The 26,320-nt window shown below is 55.0% G+C and overlaps 4 protein-coding genes across 9 annotated transcripts; 2 read left to right on the forward strand and 2 right to left on the reverse strand.

The window, feature by feature from the left end:
* Positions 1 to 2,372: 2,372 nt before the first annotated feature.
* PALD1 (phosphatase domain containing paladin 1) lies at positions 2,373 to 15,796 on the reverse strand. The gene is made up of 19 exons (XM_015866462.3): positions 15,691 to 15,796; positions 13,122 to 13,313; positions 12,828 to 12,930; positions 12,573 to 12,752; positions 12,164 to 12,328; positions 11,684 to 11,920; positions 10,717 to 10,865; positions 10,537 to 10,633; positions 10,345 to 10,449; positions 8,156 to 8,251; positions 7,854 to 7,988; positions 7,505 to 7,621; positions 7,246 to 7,425; positions 6,277 to 6,474; positions 6,022 to 6,162; positions 5,693 to 5,764; positions 5,355 to 5,495; positions 3,462 to 3,617; positions 2,373 to 2,652 (listed from the first exon to the last, which is right to left on the reverse strand). The coding sequence occupies exons 2-19, from the start codon at positions 13,304 to 13,306 to the stop codon at positions 2,500 to 2,502; spliced, it is 2,610 nt and encodes an 869-aa protein (XP_015721948.2). The 5' UTR covers positions 13,307 to 13,313; positions 15,691 to 15,796; the 3' UTR covers positions 2,373 to 2,499.
* Positions 15,797 to 17,341: 1,545 nt separating this feature from the next.
* EIF4EBP2 (eukaryotic translation initiation factor 4E binding protein 2) lies at positions 17,342 to 18,977 on the reverse strand. The gene is made up of 3 exons (XM_015866397.3): positions 18,809 to 18,977; positions 18,424 to 18,597; positions 17,342 to 18,352 (listed from the first exon to the last, which is right to left on the reverse strand). Exons 1-3 carry the CDS (start codon positions 18,945 to 18,947, stop codon positions 18,321 to 18,323), a joined length of 345 nt encoding a protein of 114 aa, XP_015721883.1. The 5' UTR covers positions 18,948 to 18,977; the 3' UTR covers positions 17,342 to 18,320.
* A 35-nt stretch (positions 18,978 to 19,012) lies between these two features.
* On the forward strand, positions 19,013 to 21,898 carry LRRC20 (leucine rich repeat containing 20). The gene is made up of 4 exons (XM_015866394.3): positions 19,013 to 19,371; positions 19,520 to 19,669; positions 20,061 to 20,228; positions 21,631 to 21,898. The coding sequence occupies exons 1-4, from the start codon at positions 19,290 to 19,292 to the stop codon at positions 21,780 to 21,782; spliced, it is 552 nt and encodes a 183-aa protein (XP_015721880.2). The 5' UTR covers positions 19,013 to 19,289; the 3' UTR covers positions 21,783 to 21,898.
* Positions 21,899 to 22,441: 543 nt separating this feature from the next.
* Positions 22,442 to 25,988, forward strand: NPFFR1 (neuropeptide FF receptor 1). 6 transcript variants are annotated; one of them, NM_001323220.1, is given in 4 exon segments: positions 22,448 to 22,567; positions 23,457 to 23,747; positions 24,607 to 24,706; positions 25,022 to 25,987. In NM_001323220.1, coding segments are annotated over 4 exon segments (1,200 nt in total). In that variant the 5' UTR covers positions 22,448 to 22,533; the 3' UTR covers positions 25,797 to 25,987.
* Positions 25,989 to 26,320: the final 332 nt, after the last annotated feature.

Here is a 26,320-nt window from a genome sequence, read left to right on the forward strand (position 1 = left end):
TATCCCAAATAAACAGTGGAGAACTGAAGAGATCAGCGCAACGAACAAGGCCAGCTCTGTGCAGCTCTCCCCGTAGATGCACCTTCCCCTTTGCACACGTTATTCATTTTTAATCATGTCCCACTTACTGCTGCATGAAGCCCAAAGCGATGCTCCGTGTCTCCTCCTCCCTGTCCCCTGGGGCTCTGCTCATCCCCACACCGCTCATCACTCCTGCACGGCCACACACTGCACTGAGCCACCACTCAGCTTCATCTCAGCAAAGGGAAGATGAATTTTTCATGTGTGCAGGGACCATAAAGCAGCCCTTCTCCTCATGATGTGCAAGGAAACATTGCTTTGAGCCCATACTCTGCACCGTGCCCCCAACTTTTGGGATTGTCGCTGTTAATGGATGCAGGCTGGGGCTGCTGGGGAATGGCTTTATTTTTAGTTTTCCAAGCCCTGGCTCTGCAGAAGCATCTTAATTGCTATTCTTTAGCTGGAAAATGAAACGCAGATGCGTTGCCTCACTGAGGTCCAGCAGCCTCCCGCATGGCGCAGAAGGGAAAACACGGGAACCTGCAGAGGGCCATGGGGTCAGGGCTGCTGGCCAACGTAAGCCCAGCAAAAAAAACCTCCATGCATACACTGAATAAATAGAGGGGGCACTGCTCCATTGACAAATGGGGTGCCTAACATGCCGGCAGCCCCAAACCTGCCCTCTGCACCGCATCTACCCCTCAAAGAGAAACTCCTTATGTATATATCACCTCATTATATCCATGTATATTCAATTATACCCTTATTGGTGGCCTTTGGAATGGGAATAAACAACAACAAGGATACTTAAGCACTGGCATGTTTCAGCACACACGAGCACACCAGCCCCCAGCACATCACCCTCTCCAGCAGGCAGAGGGCTGGGGAGGTGGCTGCAGTCCCTCCCCAAGCTGCAGGGTCCTATCCCACATCCCATCCCTCCCACAATATGCCCACATTCACTGACGCAAACAGCTTTTTTTCCATCAGTGGAATGTGGGTGTTTTCCTAAAGGCGTTGAATTTCCACATCCCACCCGGGCATCCCTCTGGGGATGCTGTGGGGCACACCTCGAAGCACAATTTCCTTCCCACTAGCAAAACTTCACCCTCCTTATCCTTGTAACAGCAAGGGTGTGTGCTGGGGGCTGCTGGGTGCAGGCATTCCTGATCCCCACAGGGCCGGGATGCCTGAGGCTGAGGGCTCTGAATGCCTGCACACTGCAGCCATGACGTTCTTACCTCAAAATAAATAGGGCACAGTCGCTTTTCACACCCAAATGCATTCATACCCATCGGCCCTTTTCTTCCAGACAATTGCTTTTGGCCCGTGTTGGAAATCGCTTGTCATGAAGGTGGGAAAGCGGAAAAAAGCCTTTGAGACCCCAGTGCAGGTGATGCAAATCTCCAGCCTTCATTACCCAGATTAAAGGGCTGGAGGACTGCAGCAATTAAAGACTTGCTCATTAAGACCCTGCTCAGCATCCCCCCTGTTGTTAGGAAGGGTGTGGGTGGGGGCACAGCCCTCCCCCCCCGCCTCTCATTGTGAGCCCATCTCCATCACTACAAAAAATCAGCAGAAAACACCCAGCAAAACAAGAATGCAGCCTGAAAGAAAAAGCAAAACCAAAAGGCCCGTTTAAGCTGGAAAATCAAATGCTGTTGAGGGAACCTTGGGGGAAATCAGGGCTCTCGCAGCCACAGCAGGAGCTAAGCCAGAAAAAGAAAGCACCTTATGCTATTTTTAAGTATTTCTTTTTTCCAGCCTCCCCCCTTTCTGCTCAACACTGTCTGCACCTCCTGCTGCTGGCAGTGGATGAAAGCGGGTGGCTCCAGCCATCCCCAGCACAGGGGTGCCAGCAGGAGGGAGCCCTGTGTCCCTTCTTGATCATTTCACACCCAATTAAAAAAGAATCCACTCATTATGTCTATTAATTATGTTTTCAGGTGCAATCCAGATGTATATTCTGAAAGGCTAATGCTCAGAGGCAGAATTCCCACTGTCTTCACAAGTGCTGCCCTCAAATATGGATGCTCTAAGGCTTCAAAAACCATTGGAAGCTCCAATGCATCGCTTCCCCCAGTGCCATACACAGCCAAAAAAAAAAATCAGAAAGAATGAGCAAATACCACCAGCTATTGAGGATTCCCATGCAAAGAGGGGAAGGCTGCAAGTTCCAAAGCAGGCTACAAAGCTTTGGGCCTGGATATACACAGACCTGTTCGCATTCACACCTATACAAACATTTATAAAATGTGTGTGCACACTTACAGATATGACTGTCAGCATGCACACACGTATATAGACACTCACGCTCCCTCACTCACAAGCACCCATCCAACAGCTTCTTGTTTAACTTACAACATCTTTATTGCATCTTGAAGAACCCCTAATTCTCATGGTCAAAGGTTCCCTCCCTCCCCCTGGTTTCTTTTTTTCCCCCTCCCTTTTCACTCAGGGTGCACGCAGTCTCTACCCCTATATGAAGTCCCCACGGCTGGGCCAGCCGGCCCTGTTCTGCGCCCTCCAGCGCCCACGTAGCCTCTGCATCGGCTCCTCATCCTCCAGCTGCTCCAGCTCAGGGAAGCCCAGCCCATCCAGCACCTCGTACACACCAGCCACAGCCGCCACCTGGAAGCACAGCAGAGGGTGAGCTGGTTTTGCTGCAGATGAATGGCCGCACAGCATCTCCTTGCGTGACCCAAGCCCACCGCGCCGGCATGGCACCGACCCCTCCCCGTGCCTTCCTCCGGCTGCTGCTGCTGCGTTTTATAAGCAGCTTTATGGTTTGTTAACTTTGGCGCCCTTCCGGAAATAAAGTTACAATGTGGCCTTGTTGGGCTTTTAATTTTTTTTTTTTTTTTTAAATAAATACTGAAAGCGCAGCGCTTGTGCTGGAGCCAAAGGGACCTTTGATGCTCAGTGGGGCGCACCCTCTCCCAGCAAACAGGGGCACGGGAGGCTCATTTCATCCCAGGGGAAGGAGAGAGCACAGTATTTCCCAAGCGGGGCACCTGGGAAAGGTGTCTCAAATTTTAAGTCTTTCTGGAGGAATCAAAAAGTTGGAGCAGGGACAAGCTGGGCATCCTAGCCTGGCTATGAGGAGAACCTAAAAGCCAGGAATGTTTCCCCATTGTGAATAGGTGGCACAGGGCAAAGGACAAGGTTCTCTCACCTTGCAGTGATGCAGTATTTCCCTAACACTCCATGCGTCTCCATGACATGGGTTAATTAATAGCTTATTCAAGATGTGTTAAAACAGGAGCTTTCCCAGCACTGGGAGCACAGCCCCAAATGTTTGGTTATAACATCAAGAGGTAGCAGTGGGTTGGGTCCAACACACACTGCACACCTACCTGCGAGTGACAGACAAGAACACAAGCACCTTTCCTCCCCAGGCACTGCATCACACCAGATTTTGGCCCAAACTGAAGCCCTACCTCACGCATCCAGAGGCTGAAGGGCCGCTGCCAGGAGTCCTTCTTCTCCAGGTGCAGGTAGGCATTGAAAAGGATCAGGTAGATGTAGCGCTCCAGGTATTGCAGGCTCCGCAGCCGCAGCAGCCGCCGCTCCTGCTCATCCTTTCCCGACCGCCCCTGCAAGCGCAAGGAAAGACAAGAATCTGCTTGGCAGCCCAGGCTCTCATAGTGCTGTGGTTTCTAGCATATAAAAAGCTTCCCTTTGTGCCCTACAGCCCTCAGAAATAGGTGTTACTAAATGCGTGCCCATGCCCAGCACCCTGCCTTTCTCCACATGCAAACCATGCCCTACTGGTTTTGGAAACAAGTGTTCCCATCTTTGAAAACCATGCTTTGTTACTTTTCCTTCCCCAACTGATTCAGAGCCCTACTCCTAGCAACGCCATGTGATCAATTCTGCACTGGGAAAGACGTCAGTCCGAAGTATACACAGGGATACTTGAACAGAGCTGATCCTGATGAGATTTTCTAACCAAACGTGAAGCCAAAAGGTAGGAGATGGTTAGGAAACAATTGCACTAAAGACAACAACAACTGAGCAACAAGGCCCCACTGAAATGCCCGCTAAGCCAAGGAACCTAATGGATGTCATCATCTTCAGGTGGATCATATGAACATGCAAAGCCTTGTTGGATATCTCTGCTGCAGCTGAGACCAAAAGAAGCAGCCAACTATTGCTGCCAGCTTCTGCAGAAGCACTCAACCTCCCTGAACAACACATCCTCCAACAGCGGAAGGAAGGCATCAATCTATTTTTTCTTCCCAGTTTAGGATGGGAAGGGATAGGAAGGAATCCAAGCTGAGCACCAGAGCAAATTTTCCTTCCATCCTGTTTGCCCTGACCCTGTGGAGCGTCCCTTGCATAGCTCCAAACATTGCTCCCACCAACCCAAGACTAAAAAAAAAGCAGGGTGCAACCAAAACCTGCCCACGGTGGGGCTATGTACATTTGGAAGCACATGCCTTTCTTCCAGTTTGTACCTGCCAGCCAAAGCAGAGATTCCCCATAGCACTTGCCTATCCTGGGCTCAGATTTTGGGAAAAGAAAAAAAAAAAAACTGCATTAAAGCTTTTGCACGCATTGCCTCTTAGGCAGCGATAAAAGGCTCTTCCTGGGGCAGAGGATGACTCCCTGCTTATCTTCCTTCCCCACCAGGCCATCAGGGCGGGCTGGATGCAGCTGGCTGGGAAACAGGATATGGCCCAGGAACACCCATGTGCTGCTCCTCACTGCCAAGTGCCAGCAAGGGGCACGAGGAGGTCGCGGGAACGGGCAGGAGGCCGCATTCCAAAAAATAATAATGCTAATGAATGGGAGCAGCTCGCCCCGTCATCACAGCTCTGCAAAGGCAAGGCTGCCAAGAAGCGCATGGCTTGGCCAGCTGCGACGCCTGGGTGTTCCACCCCCTCAAATTGGACAAGCCAGAAGGAGAACATCACAGAGCAGCCCTGCCCTCTGCTGGCTGCAGCAGGAGGAATGGGAGGCAGGATTCAGCACAGCAAGGGATGCTGGACCACCACAACCCTCAAGCCCCTATTGCTTTGGGTAAGGGACCACAGTGAGTAGTAAATCAGTTATCAACTTAATCTTCTGCTTTCTGCTCCTCACCCCATAACCAGTTGTGGCAAACAGCCACATGGGAGCTGTCAGGCCTTGCTGTATTTTCCCGTTTTCATGCAGGGGGAGGGAAAAAATCAGTGAAGAACCCCCAAAGCCACTACCCTGGGAGCCCTGGTTTCTCCTTGGTGACGTGCCACACAGCTTTGGTGTGAGGTCCCACTCTTATCCATGATGTGGCTGCCCTATTTGGGTTCTGGTGGATCACCCCTACAGCAGAAAAGGGCATTGCTCACCTGCCGGTAGGTACAGATGATGATTTCTCGAAGGTGGTAATGCATGGGTGTCATGGTCTCGCTGACCGTGTCCAGGGCCATATCCACCTCCTTCTTCATCCGGTGACCATCAGGCAGGAGTTGGACCACCTTCATCACTACCTGGAACACAGGAAGGGTCTTCACCTGATGCTCTCAAGCCAACCACTCCGTGCCTGCACTCAACACCTGGTGCCCTCAACCCAACCACTCCCTGCCCACACTCATCCCCCAGCCCAGGAAAGAACCATCCTCCCCCAAGCAAGTCTCACCAAGCAAGACCCTACACAGCATGGGGTCATGTTGGCTCCAGGACTCACCTCAAACTCCCCTTTAGTGTACTTGGCATCAGGCACACTCACAATCTCCTCCTCACTCATCTCAGGGATGCCCTACAGAAGGCAGAGAAGGATAGAGTGTTACACACTTGGCCACCTGAAATTTTACCCCCCATCTACTCTGCAAGAGAAGAGCCACATCTCTCCCGCCCTTAACCCTTCATTCCTCCAGTGCCTCCCACCACTCCTCAGGAACAGGACAAATGGGGACACATCACCACTCCTCCTACAGTTCCTCTGTGGCTACACAGAGGCAACAAAAAAAGGAACTATCCCTACAGCCCCCACCATCTGCAAGCACTGGTACCCACATTGAAGTGCCAGAGCGTGAGGACAGCGATGACCATGGCTGTAGTGGTCCTGCCCCGGCCACTGGCACAGTTGAATACAAAGGCTGTCCGTGAGTCTTCAGCCAGGGCATTCTTCATCGCCTCCAGCAGCCGGTCAAAATCCTGTGAGAGCAACACCAAGGGTTTTAAGGAGGATGCTCTCACCCATCCCCTGCCCTCAGTCAGAAACAAATAAATATGGAAGGCAGGCTTAGGATGTGGTGACAATGCTGCTACCTGCTCCTTGGGAGCACAGAAGTCAGGGATAGGGATGCGCCGGTAGGTCAGGCCCTGGCAGGTACTCTTGTGCTGGTTGAAGATCTCCTGTGTGGTCAGACAGCTCTTGAACATCTTCATCTGCTTCTCTGCTTCCAAGTAGACCTCCAGCCATTTCTGTGACTTTAGCAGGTCACCCTTCAGCGTGGACTCAAGTTTCTGCAAAGTACAGAAAAAACCTCACCACCAGAACCATCAGACCTACTCCTCTTTCACCTTTTCCCCTCAGTTTTTGTTTTGTTGGGTTTTTTTGGGTTTTTTTTGTTTGTTTGTTTTGTTTTTGTTTTTCCCCCACCATTTTTATGTTTTAAGATACAGCCTGACACTGACTCACACTCCAGGTCCTGGCTGCCACTTCTGTCCAGGGATCTTGGGCACTGCCATCCCCATACACCCCAGAGACCTTACTTCTCCAGGCAACCAAGATGCTGCTGGCAGCAAAACCCCCTTTGCAATAAATATATATTTATAGCCCCAGACAAGTACCTATGGTGGGTGAGGGGGCATCTAATATTTATTTCCCAGGAACATCTCTCTCATGAGGGCTCAGAGTGGGAGATGCCTTTCCCTCATAAGGAACATGACCTAACACCTCTGTCCTACATCCAGTTATCTGCAGAAAGCTCAAAGGAATGCAATACAAGGTCAAATTTAAAGTAAAATTTTGGAGCAAAGAGGACAGACGTGACAGAGGGAAGAATCACCAGCCATGAACAACACCGGTGAGCAGATTTCACACAACCCCAGTGTGAAACCTTTGTGCATCCTTCCCTTGGCACCATTTGGGGTGAAGCCCCCGTGCTTCTGGTGATCCCCAGCAAAGATGCTCATATGCAAAGAGGAGACTCCTTCAACAAGCATCACACCCAGAACGCATTACCCCAAGGCAGGACCAGGCACACCAAGGTGCACCCCAAAGCCCAGGCTCACCTCCAGCTGCTCAGGTGTGGATACCGGCACAGGGATGAGCTGGTCAAGGCTTCCTGGCTCCCTGAGTGTGTAGATTTGCTCGTTCCCCTCCAGCACCACCTCTTCCCGCAGGCTGACCCACAAGATGCGCGAGTGCTTTCTCTTTGCATCTGTCAGGTACCGCAGGACACTGCCCAGGGCCTGGGGGAAGGGGTAGCCAAGGTGAGAGGATGGCACTCAGAGGGGTGGCCCTGCCTGCCACAAGGCACCTGCCTCTCACCTTGGAGCTCGGCTGCGCTGTCCCATAGATGGGCATCTTAGGCACCCGTCGGAAATTGGCTACGCTCATCTCCTTCACAGTGCTCAGCACGTCTGGGCAGAAGCGCTCATCCACCACCTGTGGCACAACAGACAGGGCTGGGCACACTGGTGTGCGCAGGTCATCACTAGGAACGCACCCATCCCTGCTGAGGATACAGACCTGGAGGCCTAAGACTCAACACCTGCCTTACCACAGACAACCCCTTGCTTCTCCCACCACACCAAACCTCCTCGAGGTTGAGCATCCCAAGACAGTGCCACTCCAGCAGACAACCAGCCCCATTCCTACACCCAGGTGAGGCACTCACCAGCACTCGTGTTCCCTTGGTGATGAGGTCCCCGGTGATGGTGAGCTCAGAGGAGTTCATGCTCGCCTGCAGTCGGTAGAGCTCAGGGTGCCGGCACATCCACCTGCTGAAGCTGAGGGCAAAGCCCAGGGGGTACTGCCGGCGGGGGGCCGGGGAGGGGGCACGCCATCAGCCTGGGCTCGCCCCCACCCCCTGCCACATGCTTCCAAAAAAGGAGTCAATGATGATGCCATCCTCCTCCCATTGCAGCTTGAGATGTTGCCCTGCCCTCCCACCACCCAGCCAGGAGATGTGGTCTTTACCTGCTCATGAAGGTAATAGTTGAAGGCAATCAGGTAGAAATAGTGTTCAAGGCTCTGCAGAGTCCTCTGGAGGAAGTATTCTTTGGTGCTGTTCCCCTGAAAGCAAACACATAGGACATTAATCACACCCATCGCAGATCACAGGGCAGGAGCAGCTCCTCCTGGAGCCTAGGAGAGCACCACATGCCTGCTTAGGAGGAGATGAGCAAGCAGCTAGCTGGCCTCAGGCTGTTTGTAAATACTGATTTGGAGGAAAGGAGGCAGAAATGCCATGTAAGTCCCTAAGAAGGGCTTCAGCATTTTCACACTAACTTCACCAAGCTGCTTCCACATGAGAATGAAAGTGGAATAAAGCTACGGAACCCTATCTGGAATAGTTTTCTGTGCTTTTGTCTTTTAGTTTATGTTTTTAAATGAAACATCTCAATTTTCCATATTAAGCAATTCTTAGAGCTATAAATTTGCATTTCAGATCAAACAAAGCCTTCCCTTTCACCCACGGACACTCTGGGAGCAGGTCCAACACAACACAGGCTGCCTGCCTGTCCGGGAGATACAATGTCCAGATGCTACTAGGAGAGCAAGACCCAAACAGAGGGGTTTGATCAACACAAGGTGCCAACACCACCTTGGACACCACTATGGATTCCAGCTGTGATGCTCCAGTCATCGGGCTTCCCTGGGAGCCATGGGGTTCCCCCAGAAACTACTGGGTTTGGGATGCAAGCTCAAAACCTCAGGACCAGCAGAACAGTATGCAACTCTACACAAGGTTCTCCCAAAGGCCCTTTGGAGATTACAGTCCATGTGATAGACCCCAGGGAGACACACACATCCTGCCCCTATTCCCTACAAGCAAAATCCCCATCGTGGACATGATGGAAACCCCATTAAGACAGAACATGCATTGCAGAGGATTCTTTCCTGCATCCCAGGCAGACTTGGCAAGCAGGCTCTGTGCACTGCCAACACAATGGCATTGAGTCATGAATATTTACTTGTGATCCACAAGACAAATCCCGCCTGCAGTCATTTATCAAGAGGCAGAGCAGCACATTGGCTCCCAAAACCCACAACAGAGCCTGGGAGCACAGAGACAAGCCAGGGTCAGGCCAGGAAGGGCCAGGCACTGTATGGATGGAATTGAGCATCCCACCCAAGACCCAGCATCACTTCTCTGTGCCATCACTCCAGAAGCTCAAACTTTTCTTTCCCCTCCCTGCCCCCCAACTCCTCGGTGCCCAGAGTCTTTCCTCTTCTCCTCTCCCCCCACCCACATCACCCAGCACATTTTCCTGGCCCCCTGCCATTGTTTAAATGTGCTCTTGCTACGTGCAGACTTCAAATAAACACTCCTCTGGGCTAATTTACAGCAATCCCCAGCCACTTGTTTTCCATTGTCGAGGAGGACACACAGCAGCCCTCCCCAGTGTGAATGGAGGGTCAGCCAGATCACCCTTTGACCCCAGAGTGCCCAAGAAGGGCACCCAGGTGTGCTCCTATGGCTCTGTCCACACTTGGCCTCATAGCCAAGAGAGTCCCCCTGCTGTACACAACAACATGCACCATCACACGAAGCAGCACCAAGCAGACGCAAATCTACCCTAGGAAATTAACAGGGAAGGATTTAATTTGGGGTGCCCCACTCTAGCGGCATGCTTGTCACACCCTGATGGAAAAATTCAAATCCAGAAAAGCTGGAAGGGGAGTTAAAATGCATCTGGGATCTGAGTCTTCCCAGTCAACCAAAAGACCAGCTGGAAAAGCCAGAGAAGATGCTGGACCCCAACCCACTCATTTCGCAGTATTAAAGATGGTAGAAACAAAGACAGAGTATTATCTGTCTCAAGGGCATCTGCCAGAACCAGAGACAATGCTCAAAATAAGAAGTCAGGTTTCCACAAAGCCCTGGCCTGCTTAATTTCATTGCTCTTAAACAGGAAAAAAAAACCTTCACAACCTTCAAGGTTTACACACCCCTGGGAAGCTTCCAGGGCACAGGAAGTTTTGGATTTCTATAATTTACATTCTTCCAATCCGCTCATGAAAACATTTCTATAAATTACCATGCACAGAGCAGGGTTATAAAGGCAGCTGAGCAATCCTCTAATTAATGGCTCACTAAAGGGGGCCCTGACTGATGCTCCATGGCTGTTTAGGAGAGGGAGATGTCACCCGAGAAGCAGTACCTGGATCTGGTAGTCTTCTCCAATCCCTTCCAGCTTCTTCTTGGACTCATAGATGGCCTCCTTCATGTCGTGCATCTCTGAGCAGGAGGCAATCACACTGTCCACCTTGAGCAGGGAGAGCCAGTGAGCAGAGGAAGCCCACTTTGCCCACCCCGATATCAGCATGGGTTTGGCAGACCCCCCCTCACTTACCTCCTCCACCATCTGTTGCCCTTTGGGTACCATCTCGATGAAGCTCTGGATGACCCGAAATCTGGCCCTCGGCGGTGTTTTGGCTGGATGTGGGGGGCTACCCAAGGAAAAGGGAGAAAGAGGCCATTAAACCAATGAGCACCATGGCCATGCTGACCACACTGGGACTGTCTCACTTACTCAGTCTTGGGTGCTGCTCCCCGGTGGTGGAGGAGGATGAGGGTGCCCAAGGCCATGGCCAGGTTGGTCCTGCCCACTCCAGTCTGGCAGCTGAAGAGCAGTGCTGGTGGGGGGCGGCTGGGATCCCGCAGCAGCAGACCAGGGCTCTCCTAAGAGGAAGAGAGACAGGGATGGATGGTACCCAGGGGCAGCAAGGAGAGCACAGGCTGGCATGGGCATCTCATGGGGAGCAGGCTGAGGGATGGCCCCATCAGTGATGATCCCCTCCTCCATGAATCAATGATGGGATTAATCATTAGTCCCACTTCCCGGCCCAAATCCTCCATATCAGGCCTGCCACCACAAGCATTTGCACCAAACCCAAACTGTTTTCCCTCAAAAGGAGCTGAGTGTGCAGGAATGCTGGGAGGCGTAAGAGATCACCACCTCCAGCAAGGGGCATGGACAGGCAGGAACAGGACACAATCACACGCGCAGGCTCCCTGTTACATGAAGCCAAAAAGGGGAAGAAAGTAGGACCCCCCCCTCAGGGACCCCTCCAGCTGTTGCTTCCCCAGACAGGCTACTTCACACAGGAAGCTTCTGTTTTATTTTAGAAGAGGGAAGAATACAGTGACACCAAGCCTGCACATTGGTTTGGTGACTGTTGAACATGAAGGGCTTGCAAAATAAGTTCACCCAAAATTAATCAATCTATGCAAGGAGCAAGGATGGGGCTATGAACAACCTGAACAACCTGGTCTAGTAGGAGGTATCCCTGCCTATAGCATGGGGGTTGGAACTACATGACCTTAGAGGTCCCTTCCAACACAAGTCATTCTGCAATTCCAAGAGCATCTCCAGCACTCTGCCTGGGGTGGAGATGGTTCCTTTACCTAAACGCAGGAGTAACAGCCCTTCCCACCAGTCCCAGAAAACTGGGGAAGCAAATCCCACCCCAAAATCCCCACGGTTTCGCTTGGCTCACCCTAAGGAAGTGGATGAAAGCATCGAACTGCTCCTCCAGAGGGGCCCCATCAACAGGCAGGGGCAGGCGGTGGTAGCGGTAGGTGGGCAGGAGGAAGATGGGCCGGCGGTACACCTCCTCCGTTACATGGATGTCCTCCTCACCCTGCACCCTCACAGTGTGCGGCTCATCCCGAAAGCGCTCAATGTCATTGTACACATAGTAGACTCCCTCACTCAGCTGTGCAAAGTTGTGGATCTAGTGGAGATAGAGATTGCCATCTACACCTGTGGGCCTGGTGGATGCGGGTGGAGGCCCCACGCAGTATCTGGCTGCTTCAAACCCATCCCCATGAGATGTCCAAAGGGGAGAATGGGCACAATCCCCATCTCAGTGCTTCTGATTTTTCACTTTCTTGGACACCCAAGAATGCAGAGCTGCACACCAGAAGATGTAGAACCCTACCAAAGCCCCAGCAACTCCCCAGCCCATGGGAATCACCTCTTTGCGGATGGTGAGCTCCAGATCTTCCACACACAGCCCCCTCTGCAAACCGTGGAGGTTCTCATGGAGGTTCTCCTTGCCCCTTGGAGTGTAGGGCACAAAGTCATTCTCCACACGCAAGAAGAGCACAGGTTCCTCACGAACACAGAAGAAGACACACTCCTGGAAAGATGGCCACAGATGAGGGATATGAGGGATGCAGCCAAGCATGCAGCAGGGGAAAAGGCTTCCCAAAACCTAGTGCCAGCCTCCTCCATGGACTGACCAGCAGCTCTGGAGATGGAGTATTTTGGCCACTCTCTTCACACATATCCTCTCAATTTCCACAACAACCTACAGATCCTCTCTCACAAACAAGAGCAGAAGAGCTCTGCTTTAAGGCCACGCTTGCTCTCACTGCACCAACCTTGTGGCCTTCTCTCTGCAGCTTCTGCAGCACAAGCTTGAAACCATTGAGGCTGGGCTGACCCATACCAAACACTGCATAACCTCCTTTGGCTTGCCGGAAATTCGGAGCTCCACAGCTGCCGGTAGTGTTCAAGACATCCAACTTGCCGTACACATCTCTGACCATGAAATATTTCCCCTACAGGATAAGAAAGAAGATGGAACAGGATCCGAGCACAGGAAGCATGCAGGAGCAACAAGTAGCAATGCCAACCTGCACCAGGTAGTGCTCCAGCGTGGTCTCAGAGATGCGTCCTACTGTGTAGTTGGCCTTCAGCAGGTCATCGTGGATCTGGAACTCCTCCCTGCAGTTGTACCTGGAGGAATCACATGCAGAAGGAGGTACGATTACCCAAAAATAAATAAGTAGGGATTTCTTTTTGCTGAAAGCATGGAGAGAGAGGGGAGCATGCAACAGGAGATAGAGAGGGTTTGAAATGAACCAAGAAAGGACAGCGTCCAATCTGGAGACAGCATGGAGGGACTGCAGATGGCTGCTGGGACTCACGTGATGACCACTGGTGCCACTTTGTTGGTGATGATGGACTTGGCCTTGCTGTTGTGCAGCCCAAGGGTTTGGAAGGAGTGGATGCTCAAGGAGCGCTGGTCCTCCATGGTGCCAATGCCATGCACACTCTCGAAGGCAGAGGCTGAGACAGTCTGCTGAGCCGTACTGGCGGTCGTGCCCATCATCCACAGGCTGCACAGGGACAGAAGAACAGGGTCGGGATGAGAGGGAGGGGGATGGTAAAGGGAGAGGAATTTTTTCAGCTGCCCCGGCATGGCAAGGGGAGGCCCATTTCCGAAGAAACACGAACCCAGCCCTTCCCGTGCTCTCCAATTTCCTTCCCGCTCTCCTTACAGGCTTTCTCTCCCCTTGTCCTCCAAGCTGGGTCCAGCCCCACCACAGCTGAATCCCCAGCACAGCTTCTCTGCCATCAAGGCTGGGAAGAGGGGAAAGAAGAAACCCTAGAGCCAGCCCCCAAAATGTGATGAGTCAGCAGATGGCACTGCAGAGTGACCTGCGGCTTCCCGTCCTGGCAGGACAGCCATTAGCCTCCTGTGCCCCAGCGTGAGCACGGAAAATGCTTGAAGAGCAGCAAAACACAGCTAAGTGCTCCAGCAATCTGTGATTTCCTCCCAGGCTCATTCCCAGCACACTGCATTTGTTGTTGCACGCTGAGATTGCGACCGGCTTTCCTGTGCACACATGGAGGCACACGCCAACATGTGCATCCACAAGCAAGTGCCTGCAGACATGTGCGTGCATGCATGCATACAGAGGACTCCAAAGGGGAGCAGAGGACAGCCAGGAGCATCCCGCCATGCTCGGCCACCCTGGGACAATGCAGTGCCTGTTCTTCCTGCTAAGCTCAGGAAGAAAAAGGCGCTTTTCTTGCTTCCGTAGCAAATGCACAGCGCCGGGGCTCGGCGGCGTGGACACAGCATGTGCTGGGAGCCGGGCACTGATGGGGAACCAGCACCCTGACCCTCAGATGCTTTTGCAGTCTGCTGTGCTGCCTTGCAAACAGGCTTTGTCACCAAGACCAGATTTTTGGCTGCCTTGTGAAAAGCCACTTCTTTCCTCTAAACCAAAATAAATAAATCCCTTTGCTTGCTAGTTGCAAACCATACAGCTCTTCTCCACCAAAGCGGTGGAAAAGAGCAGCGCTCCCACTCACCCATCGGCACCCCTGACCTCACCCCTCTGTTTCCCACCGTGTCAGCCCCCACATATGGGTCCGACCCCCACGGCACAGGGAGCTGGCGGAGGCCCAAGGCCAGCACTAACAATGGCCTAAATATAGCGGGGGGGCCCAGCTGCAGGATGCATCTGCCACGGTGGGAGGAAGCGTGCACTCGCCCTGGCTGCCTCATTGTCAGCAGGAGGAACAGGGACAAACAAACCACTGCTGCACTCCCAGCGTTGCAATGCAGTTTTATCTTTTAAAACATACAAAGATATATATATATTTTTTAATGTTTTGGGGAGGGAAGCACCGCATCGATCCTGGGCACCCCACCCAGGTTTTGTTCTGTCTACAGGGGAGCCAGTGCCACAGCCACTTGTCCTCAGCTCCGCTACACAACACGGCCTCTCCCTGGGAGAAACCCCCAAATTACACCCTTCCCTGCAAACTGCTCGTTTACAGCTTCCTAAATTAGGACGGCTATGCCATTACCGAGGGCACCAAACTGCTGGGGTAAGCTTTGTGCCAAGAGGGCCGTGGCCCTGAGCTGCCCCAAAACCGGGGATTTAGCCCCAAAATGGGAAACGTGCGGTGTTCCCCAGAGGGTCGTGGGGGGGTGGGGGCAGGAAGCACCGCCGGATGGAGCAGGGAGCACGCGGCATCACCGGAGAGAGGAAGTGATGGAGCGCGGTGCTGCCCCTGCTCTCTCACCCCTTTTATTCCAAAAGCCAACACATCCTATGAAAAAAAGAAAAGAAAAGAAAAGAAAGAAAGAAAGAAAAGCCATCGAATGCATGGGACAGCACGTTCTCTCTGCGGCAGGAGGGAGCCTGCTGGGTTTGGAGCAGCCGGGAGGAAAGCACAGGGAGGCACGCTGATCTGCTTAAAATACGTGTAAATGGATACAAAGTAACTCGTTTAAAAGCTGGAAAAGGAGAAAGAATCAAGGCCCGGCTCCTTCCGAGTTGCAAACTGGGGCTGAGCCCGATGACCGCAACGGTCCCTTCCAACGGGGTCCTCTCGCAGCAGACAGTGCCGGAAGGAAGCGGCTCGATAGCGCAAAGAAAGCTCAAAGGAAAGGTGAGAAATACCACCGCGGGGCGTCGGAAACGCAGAGCTCATCCGGAGCTGCTCGGTTCCCAAACCCACCGAAACCAGCCGGCCCTACAGCACTTCGCAGCCGTTCCTAGAAAGCCCGGAGCGGCACCCCGCAGGATAACGACGGGAGAACAACCCCGCAGCGCTGCGGGATGCGGCCAGGACTCCCGCCCCGTCGCTTCGCCCCGCACACGGCGAGAGGCTGCACGGGGCTCTCGGCCCGCGGTTCCCCCGACGGATGCGGATGCGAACGTCCCCGCAGCCCCCCGCCCTCCCCCAGCGCGGTACCTGGCGGCTCCGTGCGGCTCAGCGCTGCCGGGGGCGGCTCCGGGCCGGCCCCATCGGGGCTGCGGGGCCCGGGCTGGCGGAGCAGCCCCGCGGCCGCCCACCGCCTGCGTCCGCGCGTCCCTCCGACCGTCGGTCCGGGTGTGGGGCGGGGCGGCGGGACGGGTTTAAGCGGCCCCGCTGCGGGCCGGCTCCGCCCGCTGCCTCCCGGCTCCGCCCGCGTCCCGCCGTGGCACCTCCCTGCTCCCAGGGGCTGAGCCTGGGGCGGGGGGGGGGGATCGGCACGCCGTGGCCACCGGGACCCCATGGCGCGTTGCAGCCGGCGGTCCTTGGGGTCGGCACCTTTCCACTTTGAGACCCCACAGCTTATTGCAGCCCCTCGGGGTCTCCCTGGCACTTTGCAAGCCTCAGATCCAGCTCGTTTCTGCTCAAGGTCCCCCCCAAAAAGTGTTGCAGAACTCAGCCCCATTAGGAACCCCATAGTGTACAGCAGTCCCGCAGCCATAGTTCCCATCACCTTGGAGATACCCTGGTATATTGCCCCCGAACACCCTACGGTCCCCAGCACATTCATAGGATTGAATTAGAGTCATAAAGTTTGGAAAAGACCTCTAAGGTCACTCAGTCCAACTGAGCCACATCCCCATGCGATTGTCCTTCCTATGTAACCATACTGTTACCACCTGAAGCACGTCAGCCCTACAGGGAGGACTCAGGAGCCTCATCCGAAGACCCGAAATGCCCCAGCCCTGCAGCAGGCACCGCCAACACCGTGCATAAATATTTACAAAAGCCCAACAGGCCAAGGAAAAAGGGAGAAGGAGCTGTCGGTGTCACCAGGAAGGAGGGAAAGGAATGTAAACGCAGCCCAGAGGCAGCCCGAAAATGGTAAAGTCTGGGGAGCAGGGTGTGTGAGCAGCCCCAACACTACGGAGCACTGAGGGCTTATCCCCGCCTGCAGGAGCCTGAGCTTCACAGGCCCCAGCAATTCAGGCTTGCGGGCTGGCCTCTGCTCTGCAGCAGACTTCAGGCATTGGTTGGAAATGTGAACCCACAGCGATGCCGTGCCCTGATGCTAAATGCAACTTCACACTGAGCTTGGGGCAAAAATGCATGTCACACCAGCTTGTGGAATGGCTGGGAATGTGCAGTTTACTCAACAGTCACACTGCTACGGGGCACTGCTGCAAGCCTCTGGGTGAGATGGGGAACCCCAAAGCACCCCTTGCTCTCCTAAAGCTCAGAAAAGGAGGTGAAAACCCACACTGGGCGGCTATCAGCCCTCTTTCCCTGCTCCAGCAAACCTTTTATCCTCCTCCTTCTATTAGTTTTCTTTTCCTTGGCTAAACAGGGTGAGGGTGCAGGCCTCTGAAGCACTTTTCTACTGCGTCTGTCCCAGCACTGTACCTGGTTTTGGAAACCACCATCAGAAAAACAACATTTTGGATCTTTCTGGAATGGCTTTTTGACACAGCGCCTCACGGTCATGCCATCTGCTGGGATGTCCCCAGAGGGACTTTCCTTGGTAGCTCTCCAGCTGCACACCCAGGAACCTCCATGCCCTGCAGATGCTTCTGCCCTGCAAACATCCTGCGTTAGTAGAGCAGTCACCACGTGGGTAAATGGGGATAAGGCCAAAGAAACCCCACTCGTGTCGCTGTCGTAGAACCAAGATCTTTATTGACCTCACTGTAACAGCAACCACCGGTGGCAGATTTCCTCCTCCCGTGCAGGAGACAGGAAAACCAAAAAACCCACCGACAACCCTGAACAGCAGAGAAGCCGCCCCGAGATGCCGGGCACTCCTTGCTTTTCAGCCAGAATCCCGTTTAAAACAAAACAAAAAGAGAAAAATTATCAGTAGAAAGTCGTAGAAACGTCGTAGAAAGCTGTAGAAAGTTCGCTTTGTCCTTGATTGGTTTTTTTTCTTGGCTCGGAGAGCAGCTGTCCCGCAAGGCACCGCGTGGCTGATGGCCATCACCTTCCTCACACCACACTGTGTCCCCCGGCTGCTCCGGGGCCACGATGGACCCCCGAGGGCCAACGTTTTAAGGAAAAATATATTTCTCTCTATATAACATATATATCTGTGTGTGTGTCACAAGCACTCAGCCGCACGCACACCGTACTTCCACTCACACTCGCTCGCTCACAGCGTCTCCCAAAGCACCCGGCGATGAAGCCCACCCCAAACCCCATGGCACAGATTGGGGTTTGAGGGAAGAGACGCTGCCGCTCGACCCTTTTTTCTCCCCACATTGTGGTTGTCCCTCTTTTTAGTACCAAAAAGTGGAAAACTGAGGGCTCGGTGCCATGTGTGGCCCCATAGAAATTGGGAGCTCAGGTGCCAGAGGGGTCGAACCTGGACCCAAGAGTTTGCAGTGCACGGAGGTGCCGGTGCCTTCCCAGTGCCGTGGCTGCTGAAACTTCCCAGGGAAGGCCCGGGACGGGAGCCCCGTGGGCAGCACCTCCATTTCCAGGCGCTGCTCCTTAAGACCAGTTAAGGGAAGGGGATGGAGCGGGGTGATGCGGTGAAAGACACAAACGAAACGGGAGGGGGAAAAAAAAACAAACAAGACTAAACGACGGACCAATAAACGGGGCAATGGCGAAGGAGAGCGGCGGGTGCCCGGTCAGATGTCCATCTCGAACTGCGCGTCGTCCCCTGCAAGAGACACCGAGAGGAGCACGTGTGCATCGCACGGCTCGGGGACCCGGGAGGGGCCGCCCGCTTACCGGCCGCTGGCTTGCCGTCCTGATTGCTGGGGCTGCTGGGCTCCACCTTGGGCTCGTCGCCGGCCCCGGGGCTGGTAACACCGGGGATGTCGGGCAGCTGGCACGGCGGGGTCTGCGCCATGGGCGAGTTACGGCGCTCCAGCAGGAACTTGCGGTCGTAGATGATGCGGGTGCCTGCGGAGGGAGGGAGGGCCGGGGGGGGGGACGCGTCCGTGTCACCCGGGCGCTCTTCTTTTCCCGCGGGGTGCCGCCCTTACGGACACCCGCCGACCCCGACCCCCCGCCCGCAGCCTCACCCGCTCCGTGCGGCACGGCCTGGCCTTCCTGCGGGGCCCAGCCGCGGGGAGCGCCGCAGCTCGGGGCGTAGGGCTTCACACGCTCTTACCTCCCGGCGTGGTGGAGAACAGCGTGCCGCCGGGCGTGCTGCAGCAGCCGGGCGGCAGCGAAGCGGCGTCGCCGTGCGGCGCGGGGCGGGCGGGGATGGCGCGGCTCTGGCTGTGCTGGCGGCCGCCCGCCGACGCCATGGCCCCGCGCTATTGTCCCCGCGGGGCGGGGCCGCCACATCCCCGCCCGCCGCCACACGTGGTCCGCAGGGGAGGAGGGCGCCCGGCTCCGGAACGGGGAACCGGGTTCGGCTCCCGCCGCGTGGCTCGGTCCGCGCGGTTCGATCTCGGACGGGAGGTGTCCGGAGAGCCCGAGCCCACCCGGCCGCCCTACGCTTAGCCCCGCTCCCGCCGAGCCCGCAGAGCGCGCCCCCAGCCCCCACCCCCGGCCGCCCCGTTGGAGCACATGTCCCAGCGCTTTATTTTTAGCAGCGGGGAACGCCGCCTCCGCCGCGCCCGCAGCGTCCCCCCCCGGCCGCCCCCATGCAGAGAAGGATGGGCGAGGCGGTGGCCCGCGTGGCCAGGAGGGTGAACGAGACGGTGGAGAGCCAAAGCGACACGCTGGGTAAGGACGCGGCCCCGGCGGGGTGCCGCGCTGCTCCGTCCCCGCACCACGTCGGGGTGCGGCGGGGCCCGTCCGTGCGGGAGGGCCGCGTGTTTGGCAGCCTGGGGCCGTGCAGCTGCCCCCGCCGCTCAGCCGGCTGTCCCCGCAGACCTGGCCGACTGCAAGCTCGTGTCTTTCCCCGCCGGCATCTACAAGGCGGTGCGCAGCGTCACGCAGGGCATCCACCGCATCTCGCTGGCTAACAACGAGCTGAAGGCTCTCGGCGCACGCTTCGCCACCACCTTCAGCCAGCTGCGAGGTAAGGCCGGCCTGATGTCACAGGAACACTGAGGTTGGAAAAGCCCTCTGCTCACCCGGCCCATTCCCACCATCCTACCGCCCGTGTGCCTCAGTGCCACATCCCACGGCTCTGGATCACAGTTGGTGGGGGGCTGCCGGCTCACGACATGGGAGCTGGAGCACAATGATCTTTAAGGTCCCTTCCAAGCCAAACCATTCTGTGATTTAGTGACACTATCCAATAGCTCAGCATCTTTTGTCTAGAGAGGAGACAGCTAGTCAGCACAACACCAGCCTAGAGCACATCCATGTCACATACAGATCCTCGCAGCAGCCCTGGCTCCCTGGAGGAGTCCTCCACTGGGAGCTTTGCTGCACAGAATGGAGGGTCAGCTTTGTTCCTCTTCCAGAACTCAACCTGGAGGGCAACCTCCTGCACCGCCTGCCCCAGGAGCTGGGCTCTCTGCTGCACCTGCGCACCATCAACCTGGCCCACAACAAGTTCCGGCACTTCCCTGAGCCCCTGGCGGCTGCCCCTGCACTGGAGAGCATCAACCTGGAAGGGAATGAGATTGCAGGTGAGGGGGAGGGGGCTGGGGAGGAAAACTGGTGCTTGTGACCGTATCCCTTCTCACCACCCCTCCAGGCTCCTCCACTTCATGGCTCATGGCTGTATGGTCTGGGACCAGAATGGAGTCCACTGGGTTACTCTAGAGCCTCAAAGGCTGAGCTTTCTGTATGATTTATGAGCTTTTATTTACATTTACCTCTTCTTCCCTGTGCACAGCAGCAAAGGAGAGTTGAGGAGAACCCATTAGCATGAGCTTAGCCAGCACACATCTTCATTTACCTTGATGGCCATGCAGGCTTTGAACCCTTTGCCCGCCGCTGTGGCTGGTAGAAGACCAGCATCATCTCTGTGTCTTTGGAGATGATGCAGAAGCATCTGAAAGCTCACCCTCATGCTGTTATCTAGCAGCCTGCTCGCTTCCAGCCAGCATACCATGTCTGAGTGGTGTGGGGATGAAGGTGGGCTGGTTTGTCTGCCTTTTATGACTCAGGACCCAGGTTTCGCCACTCAGTGCCATAACAAACTGAGGATCCTGCTCTGGATAAAAGCATGGCAGTCTACAGAAGGTGGATGGGGGTTGATTTGCAGCACCAGGCTTTGATGCTGCCATCCCAACCACACGTGGTTCCTGGTTCTGCCCGTTCCCTTCTGCTGCACTGGAGACAAAGCTGCTCTCAGGGACAAGCCAGGTTCAAGATATCTGCTTCAGGGATCTCAGTCTTCTGGGGGATGCTGAGCCACAGCGGGTGATGTTCTCTAGGGAAATGGGAGGATGAGCACATCGATTAGTGCCTGCCTGCAGCCCTGGGCTCCGGAAGAAGCCCTTCAGTGCTGCCAGCCATCCCTTTCATCTCAAGGAGCTCTTAACCTGCAGAGTAGTGATGCATATATTAACGTCAGGGCTCTTAACCCTTTCCCTGCTCCTTGCAGTGATATCACAGCATTATCTTTCATGCTTAAGGCTGATGGCACCACACAGCTGCACACTCCCTGGTTGGAACACCATTGGTTTCCTCCAATGCCTGCTGCTTCCCCAGCAGCCTTCCATCCCAGCTAGCTGGATTTTTTTTAACCATTATTATTACATTCTAAACAGAGGAAAATCACTGCTGGTTTAATTATGAAAGTGGCTTCTTGCTTTCTTTCTTGCTGTGTTTTAATGCCTGTTTTCTCTTTTCCACCCGTTCTGCTTGGGAAAGCAGGACAAGGAGGGGGAGAAGCTGGCAGCAGGGTGCAGGCGGCTGTAAGCATGGGCGCTGCTGCTGTTCCTTGCTGCCTATGCAAGCTGCCATGAGCAGCACTGAGCTTTGCAGCTGCATTTAACCTGTTCTATTTTTGTTTTGTTTGTTTGCTTGTTTAAAATAAAAACATCCCTCCCCAAATCCTGTTCCCTTTGCTCCCCCTTGCAGAGGTGCCAACAGAGGCTCTGGCCTCCATGTCCTCGCTGCGGAGCCTCAACCTACGTGCCAACCCTGTGTGCCCTGCTGTACGCCTGCTCGTCCAGCCCCTGGTCCCCTTCGAGCTGCTGCTGTCACCTGAGGGCAATGTCCCCACAGCCTGACCTGTCCCTGCTGCCCGGCACCTGCAGGAGTGCACACTGGCCCCGGAGCTCCCATGGCTTCCAGCTGCTGGCACGATGTGCCCCAATGCCTGATTAAATGTGTTATGTGCACTGTGTTCCCTGCATTGATGGATTATTTGTTGCCAGCATTAGGCTGGAAGGAGCTTGAGTCCCCACAGAGTCCCCGTGATGGGTCTCCTTATGGCTGCAAAGAGGGTGCTAAGGGACCGCTGGGATGTTGCGGAGAGGATGCTGGGGGGCTGTAGGGGGCGCTGGGGGACTCTGAACAGGATGCAGGGGGCACAGCAGGGTGCTGTAGGGCGTTTAGGAGGACCTTTAGTTCCCAGGCACTGGAATGTAGCACGGAAAGCTTTCCCTGCATACTGTGCCAGGAGGAAGCACGCCGGGGGGTTTCCCCAGGGGGCCGTGGGATGCCCACCGCCACACAGGGCAGCATGTGACTTCTGGACTTGCCTTGCCCTACAGACCCAGGTGTGACAGTGGGGTGGGCAAGGGGACCCGAGCAGCCAGATGACCACATCTGCAGCGCTGGGAGCGAGCAGAGCTGCTCCGGCTCCGTCACCGCTGAGCTGCCTGTGGGTACCCCGGTATCCATGGCAATGGGAGGATGCTCTCCCCCCGTTCCCCCCCGAGCTGCTGCCGCATCCGCAAGCAGCGGTGACGGCGGCACAGGAGCGATGCTCAGCGGCGGGGACCCCCGGCTGGAGGAGACCTTCTTCCCCACCTCCCGATGCAGGCGCTGCGGCACCAGGAGCCAAGCGGGGGTGAGTCACAAAGCAGAAATCTCTTTTCCTCTCATTGCGGTTTTTCCTTCCCCATCGACCCGGGGGTGTCCCCACCGCCGAGGAATGTGAGGACACGTCCCCATCCAGCGCAGAGCCTTTTATTCTCACCTCTCCTTCCAGTTCCCCCTCGGAGAATCCTCTAATTTCTCACCCGATAATGCTGCAAGGGATTGCAGCCCACGGTGATAAAGTCAGGCAAAGTTTTGGGCTTGATATAGGTATCAGGCAGTGCCGCTGAGGGCTCTGCTGCTGCCCAGTCCAACGTTTCCCTTTTCCTGCCTGAAAACTGCAGCCAATGAGCATTCAGGGTGAGTCTCCCCCTGCTCAGCAGCCTCCCACATCCTTGCCGGGGACCGGTGCACGGATCTGCTCCCCCAGTAGGTCTGCAGCAGCAAAATGACGTTCCCCCATCCAGCAGGAGCTCTCCTGGCCACAGGTAATAATGATAACTATGTATGATTAAGGCTGCATGTGGAAGAAGAGTACAGGGGGTCCTCTTTCTCGGACTCTCTGCAGGCTCCTGTACCGGCTGCGTGGGAGTCCACACAGATGCATCTGCATGGTCTGAGCGCTGTAGTGCAGCAGGAGATGGACTTCTCACCATGCCCTGCTTTCCTTGCATGATCCCTAGGAAAACCCCATGAGAACAAGATGCCTGCTGGCCTTCTTTAACCATTGATCAAAAATGAATTTGGAGCTTTGAGCAACATCCACAGCACAGAGCCATCCCACCTGCTGAGCAAACCCAGCCCCACGTGCTGGAGCCAGAGACATGGCTGGGACTCTTCACCTTTGAGGGCATTAGGAAAAGAAGGGAACAATTTCTTCATCCCCTTCCATTTTCATTTTTCTGCTTTCCCTTCCTTAGACACCTTCAATGGCAGCTGGGATAATGCCAGTGAGAGCCAAATCCTGAAGGAAAACTACACCTTCTTGGCATACTACCAGCACTCCTCGCCCGTGGCTGTGATGTTCATCCTAGCCTACACCTTCATCTTCCTCATGTGCATGATTGGCAACATCCTGGTGTGCTTCATCGTGGTGAAGAACCGACAGATGCGGACGGTCACCAACATGTTCATCCTCAACCTTGCCATCAGCGACCTGCTGGTGGGCATCTTCTGCATGCCTACAACTCTGGTGGACAACCTCATCACGGGTGAGCATGGTATGGGGCGAGACCTGATGGGGAAGGGAAGTGTTGGAAGACACCCATCCACCTTCTCCTTGCTTTCCCTAGGAGGCCGCTTCTAAAACTCTCTCCCATTTTTTGTGCTGATTTCAAGGAGGGTGGCAGGTGGGCATTCAGCCATATCTGATGGAGGTTCAAAGCTGTATCGCTGCTTTCCATTATATTGAGTGAAACAAGCCACAGCCAGGGCAGAGTGTTTATGTATTTATTGCCACAATATTGCCAATTTATTTATAAATTGTGGCCCCATGCCCAGGCAAGGCAGGGTGTCATATCCCCCTGTCTCCAAGGGGCCACAGGGTCTTTTCCCACTACACCATGTTTCAAAGGTGAAAAGGGGTTTGGTAACATTGTGGCCCTATGATGTCATCTGTGTCCCAGTGCTGTGCCACACCTGCACCTTAGCAGGGAAAACAAATTAAAGCCCAGAGGAACGAGGACCTAAAGGTCAGTCCCTCTGATAACAGCTGGAGTCCAACAGAAACGCGGAAGAAAGGGCAAGGGTGAGTATTTGTGATATCACCTCAATCTTTAACCTTCTGGAAAGTGTAATGCAAATCCTTTTTCTTTTCTTTTCTCTCTTTTTTTTTTTTTTTTTTTTTTTTTTTTTTTGTACTGCTGAAGTCCACATTTGTATGAATAACAAGAAAAAAATACAGCTTCCCCTGCTTAAGATCAGAATTTACCATCACATGGTGGATGGGGACATCTAGAGGGAGCTGCTTGTAGATGTTGATGAACCAAATGCTCAATCTCAGGGGTGATGTGGGCAGACACGGGGACAGTGGCCAGCCCACTATCCCCAACACTCCCTCTGTGTTTGCAGGGTGGCCTTTTGATAATGCCATGTGCAAAATGAGTGGCTTGGTACAGGGCATGTCTGTCTCCGCCTCTGTTTTCACGCTGGTGGCTATCGCAGTGGAGAGGTACGTTGGGATGGGGGGATCCTGACACCTCGTCCTGCATGGTGTTTGGGCAGCTCCCAGTGCATGTAACACTCCAGTCCCACCACTGGGTGCTGGCCACCTTCCTTCCTTTGGGGTATCCTATTGTGGGCATGGCCCTCTTCCCAAGCTTGGACACCACACAGCACCACATCCCCACTCTCTTCACCTCCCAGTTTGCCCACAAAGATGTGGTGAAGGTGAACAGGAAACTCAAAGAGCCTCCAGGTCAAAGCCATGCTAATGCAGCTGGCCACCTCCTTGAGGTGTGACAAGGAGGTCCCAACAACCCCACAGGTTTCGCTGCATCGTCCACCCCTTCCGGCAGAAGCTGACGCTGAGGAAAGCCCTGGTGACCATTGCCATCATCTGGGTGCTGGCCCTGCTCATCATGTGCCCCTCCGCCATCACCCTAACTGTCACCAGGGAGGAGCACCACTTCATGCTGGATACCTACAACAACTCCTACCCCCTCTACTCCTGCTGGGAGGCCTGGCCCGAGACAGAGATGAGGAAGATCTACACTACCGTCCTCTTTTCCCACATCTACGTGGCACCCCTCGCCCTCATTGTCATCATGTATGCCCGCATTGCCTTCAAACTCTTCAAGTCAGCAGCGCCCGCCCGCAGCACCCGGCCTGAGGAGCCCGAGGGGAGGAAGGTGTCCCGTAGGAAGGCGAAGGTCATCAACATGCTCATCATCATGGCCCTCTTCTTCACCCTCTCCTGGCTGCCCCTCTGGACACTGATGCTGCTTACAGACTACGGGCACCTCAGCGAGCACCAGCTGCACCTGGTCACCGGCTACATCTTTCCCTTTGCCCACTGGCTGGCTTTCTTCAACAGCAGTGCCAACCCCATCATCTACGGCTACTTCAATGAGAACTTCCGACGGGGCTTCCAGGAGGCCTTCAGAGCCCCTTTCTGCTTGCCACCGTGCCGGCAGCACCGTGGGCCCTATGGTGCCCGCAACCGTGTCTTCACCCAGCCCCAGGCCAGCGACTCTCCCCCGCACTCAGAATCGAGGCCACTGGCATCCCGACGGGCCGGCATCCCTGCGTGGAATGGCTGAGCAGCCGAGGCCACCAGCTTGCCTGATAGATGGGGGACCTCATGCATGGCACTGCTGTAGGGTGGACACCCCATATCATTATGGGTTTGGGGTCTTGATGTGATGATCAGTGAGTGTCCAACCTAAGGGCTTGTTGGGAGTGGAGGGGAATAGGGGGTTTGTAATGTCACTGCAATAAAGGCACGATGCTGATGTCATGTCTCCAAGTCCTCATTTTCCCAGCCCATGCCGACCATTATGGGGTGCACAGCCGTGGGAGAGTGGAGCACACCACTCCATGCCACTGTGGCCACACGGTGCCACCCTGCAGCATGGCCATGCGCCATCCCGCTGTAGTGCCATGACGGATAGCACAGCACACACGGTGACACACACCCGCCCCATGCCGGCTCCCAGCCCACGTCCCGCAGCGCCACGTCACGGCTGGGCTCAGACACAAGGCAGGGTGACGGCACTTCGCTCCTGCGCAGTGTGATCGAGGGCGGGGCTAAAGGGGAGAGGGGCCGGGTTATGGGCCGGGTTAT

This window comes from Coturnix japonica, chromosome 8, assembly GCF_054131305.1.
Source record: "Coturnix japonica strain WE chromosome 8, WE-NBRP24, whole genome shotgun sequence".
Lineage (NCBI taxonomy): Eukaryota > Metazoa > Chordata > Aves > Galliformes > Phasianidae > Coturnix > Coturnix japonica.

Bases quoted from the DNA above. Each gene is read 5' to 3' on its own strand.
- PALD1 (XM_015866462.3), bottom strand. From the start codon at position 13,306: ATGATGGGCACGACCGCCAGTACGGCTCAGCAGACTGTCTCAGCCTCT. The intron at 7,989-8,155 runs GTAAAGACCACA...CCCCGCCGGCAG, and splicing joins ACTATTACCTTCATGAGCAG to TACCCCCTGGGCTTTGCCCT. The intron at 5,765-6,021 runs GTGGGTACCAGT...TGCCTTCTGTAG, and splicing joins TCACGCTCTGGCACTTCAAT to GGCATCCCTGAGATGAGTGA.
- EIF4EBP2 (XM_015866397.3), bottom strand. From the start codon at position 18,947: ATGGCGTCGGCGGGCGGCCGCCAGCACAGCCAGAGCCGCGCCATCCCC. The intron at 18,598-18,808 runs GTAAGAGCGTGT...CTCCCTCCGCAG, and splicing joins GTTCTCCACCACGCCGGGAG to GCACCCGCATCATCTACGAC. The intron at 18,353-18,423 runs GTAAGCGGGCGG...TGTCTCTTGCAG, and splicing joins GGACGGCAAGCCAGCGGCCG to GGGACGACGCGCAGTTCGAG.
- LRRC20 (XM_015866394.3), top strand. From the start codon at position 19,290: ATGCAGAGAAGGATGGGCGAGGCGGTGGCCCGCGTGGCCAGGAGGGTG. The intron at 19,372-19,519 runs GTAAGGACGCGG...CTGTCCCCGCAG, and splicing joins GAGCCAAAGCGACACGCTGG to ACCTGGCCGACTGCAAGCTC. The intron at 20,229-21,630 runs GTGAGGGGGAGG...TCCCCCTTGCAG, and splicing joins GGAAGGGAATGAGATTGCAG to AGGTGCCAACAGAGGCTCTG.
- NPFFR1 (XM_032445241.2), top strand. From the start codon at position 22,985: ATGACGTTCCCCCATCCAGCAGGAGCTCTCCTGGCCACAG. The intron at 23,748-24,606 runs GTGAGCATGGTA...CTGTGTTTGCAG, and splicing joins GGTGGACAACCTCATCACGG to GGTGGCCTTTTGATAATGCC. The intron at 24,707-25,021 runs GTACGTTGGGAT...ACAACCCCACAG, and splicing joins GTGGCTATCGCAGTGGAGAG to GTTTCGCTGCATCGTCCACC.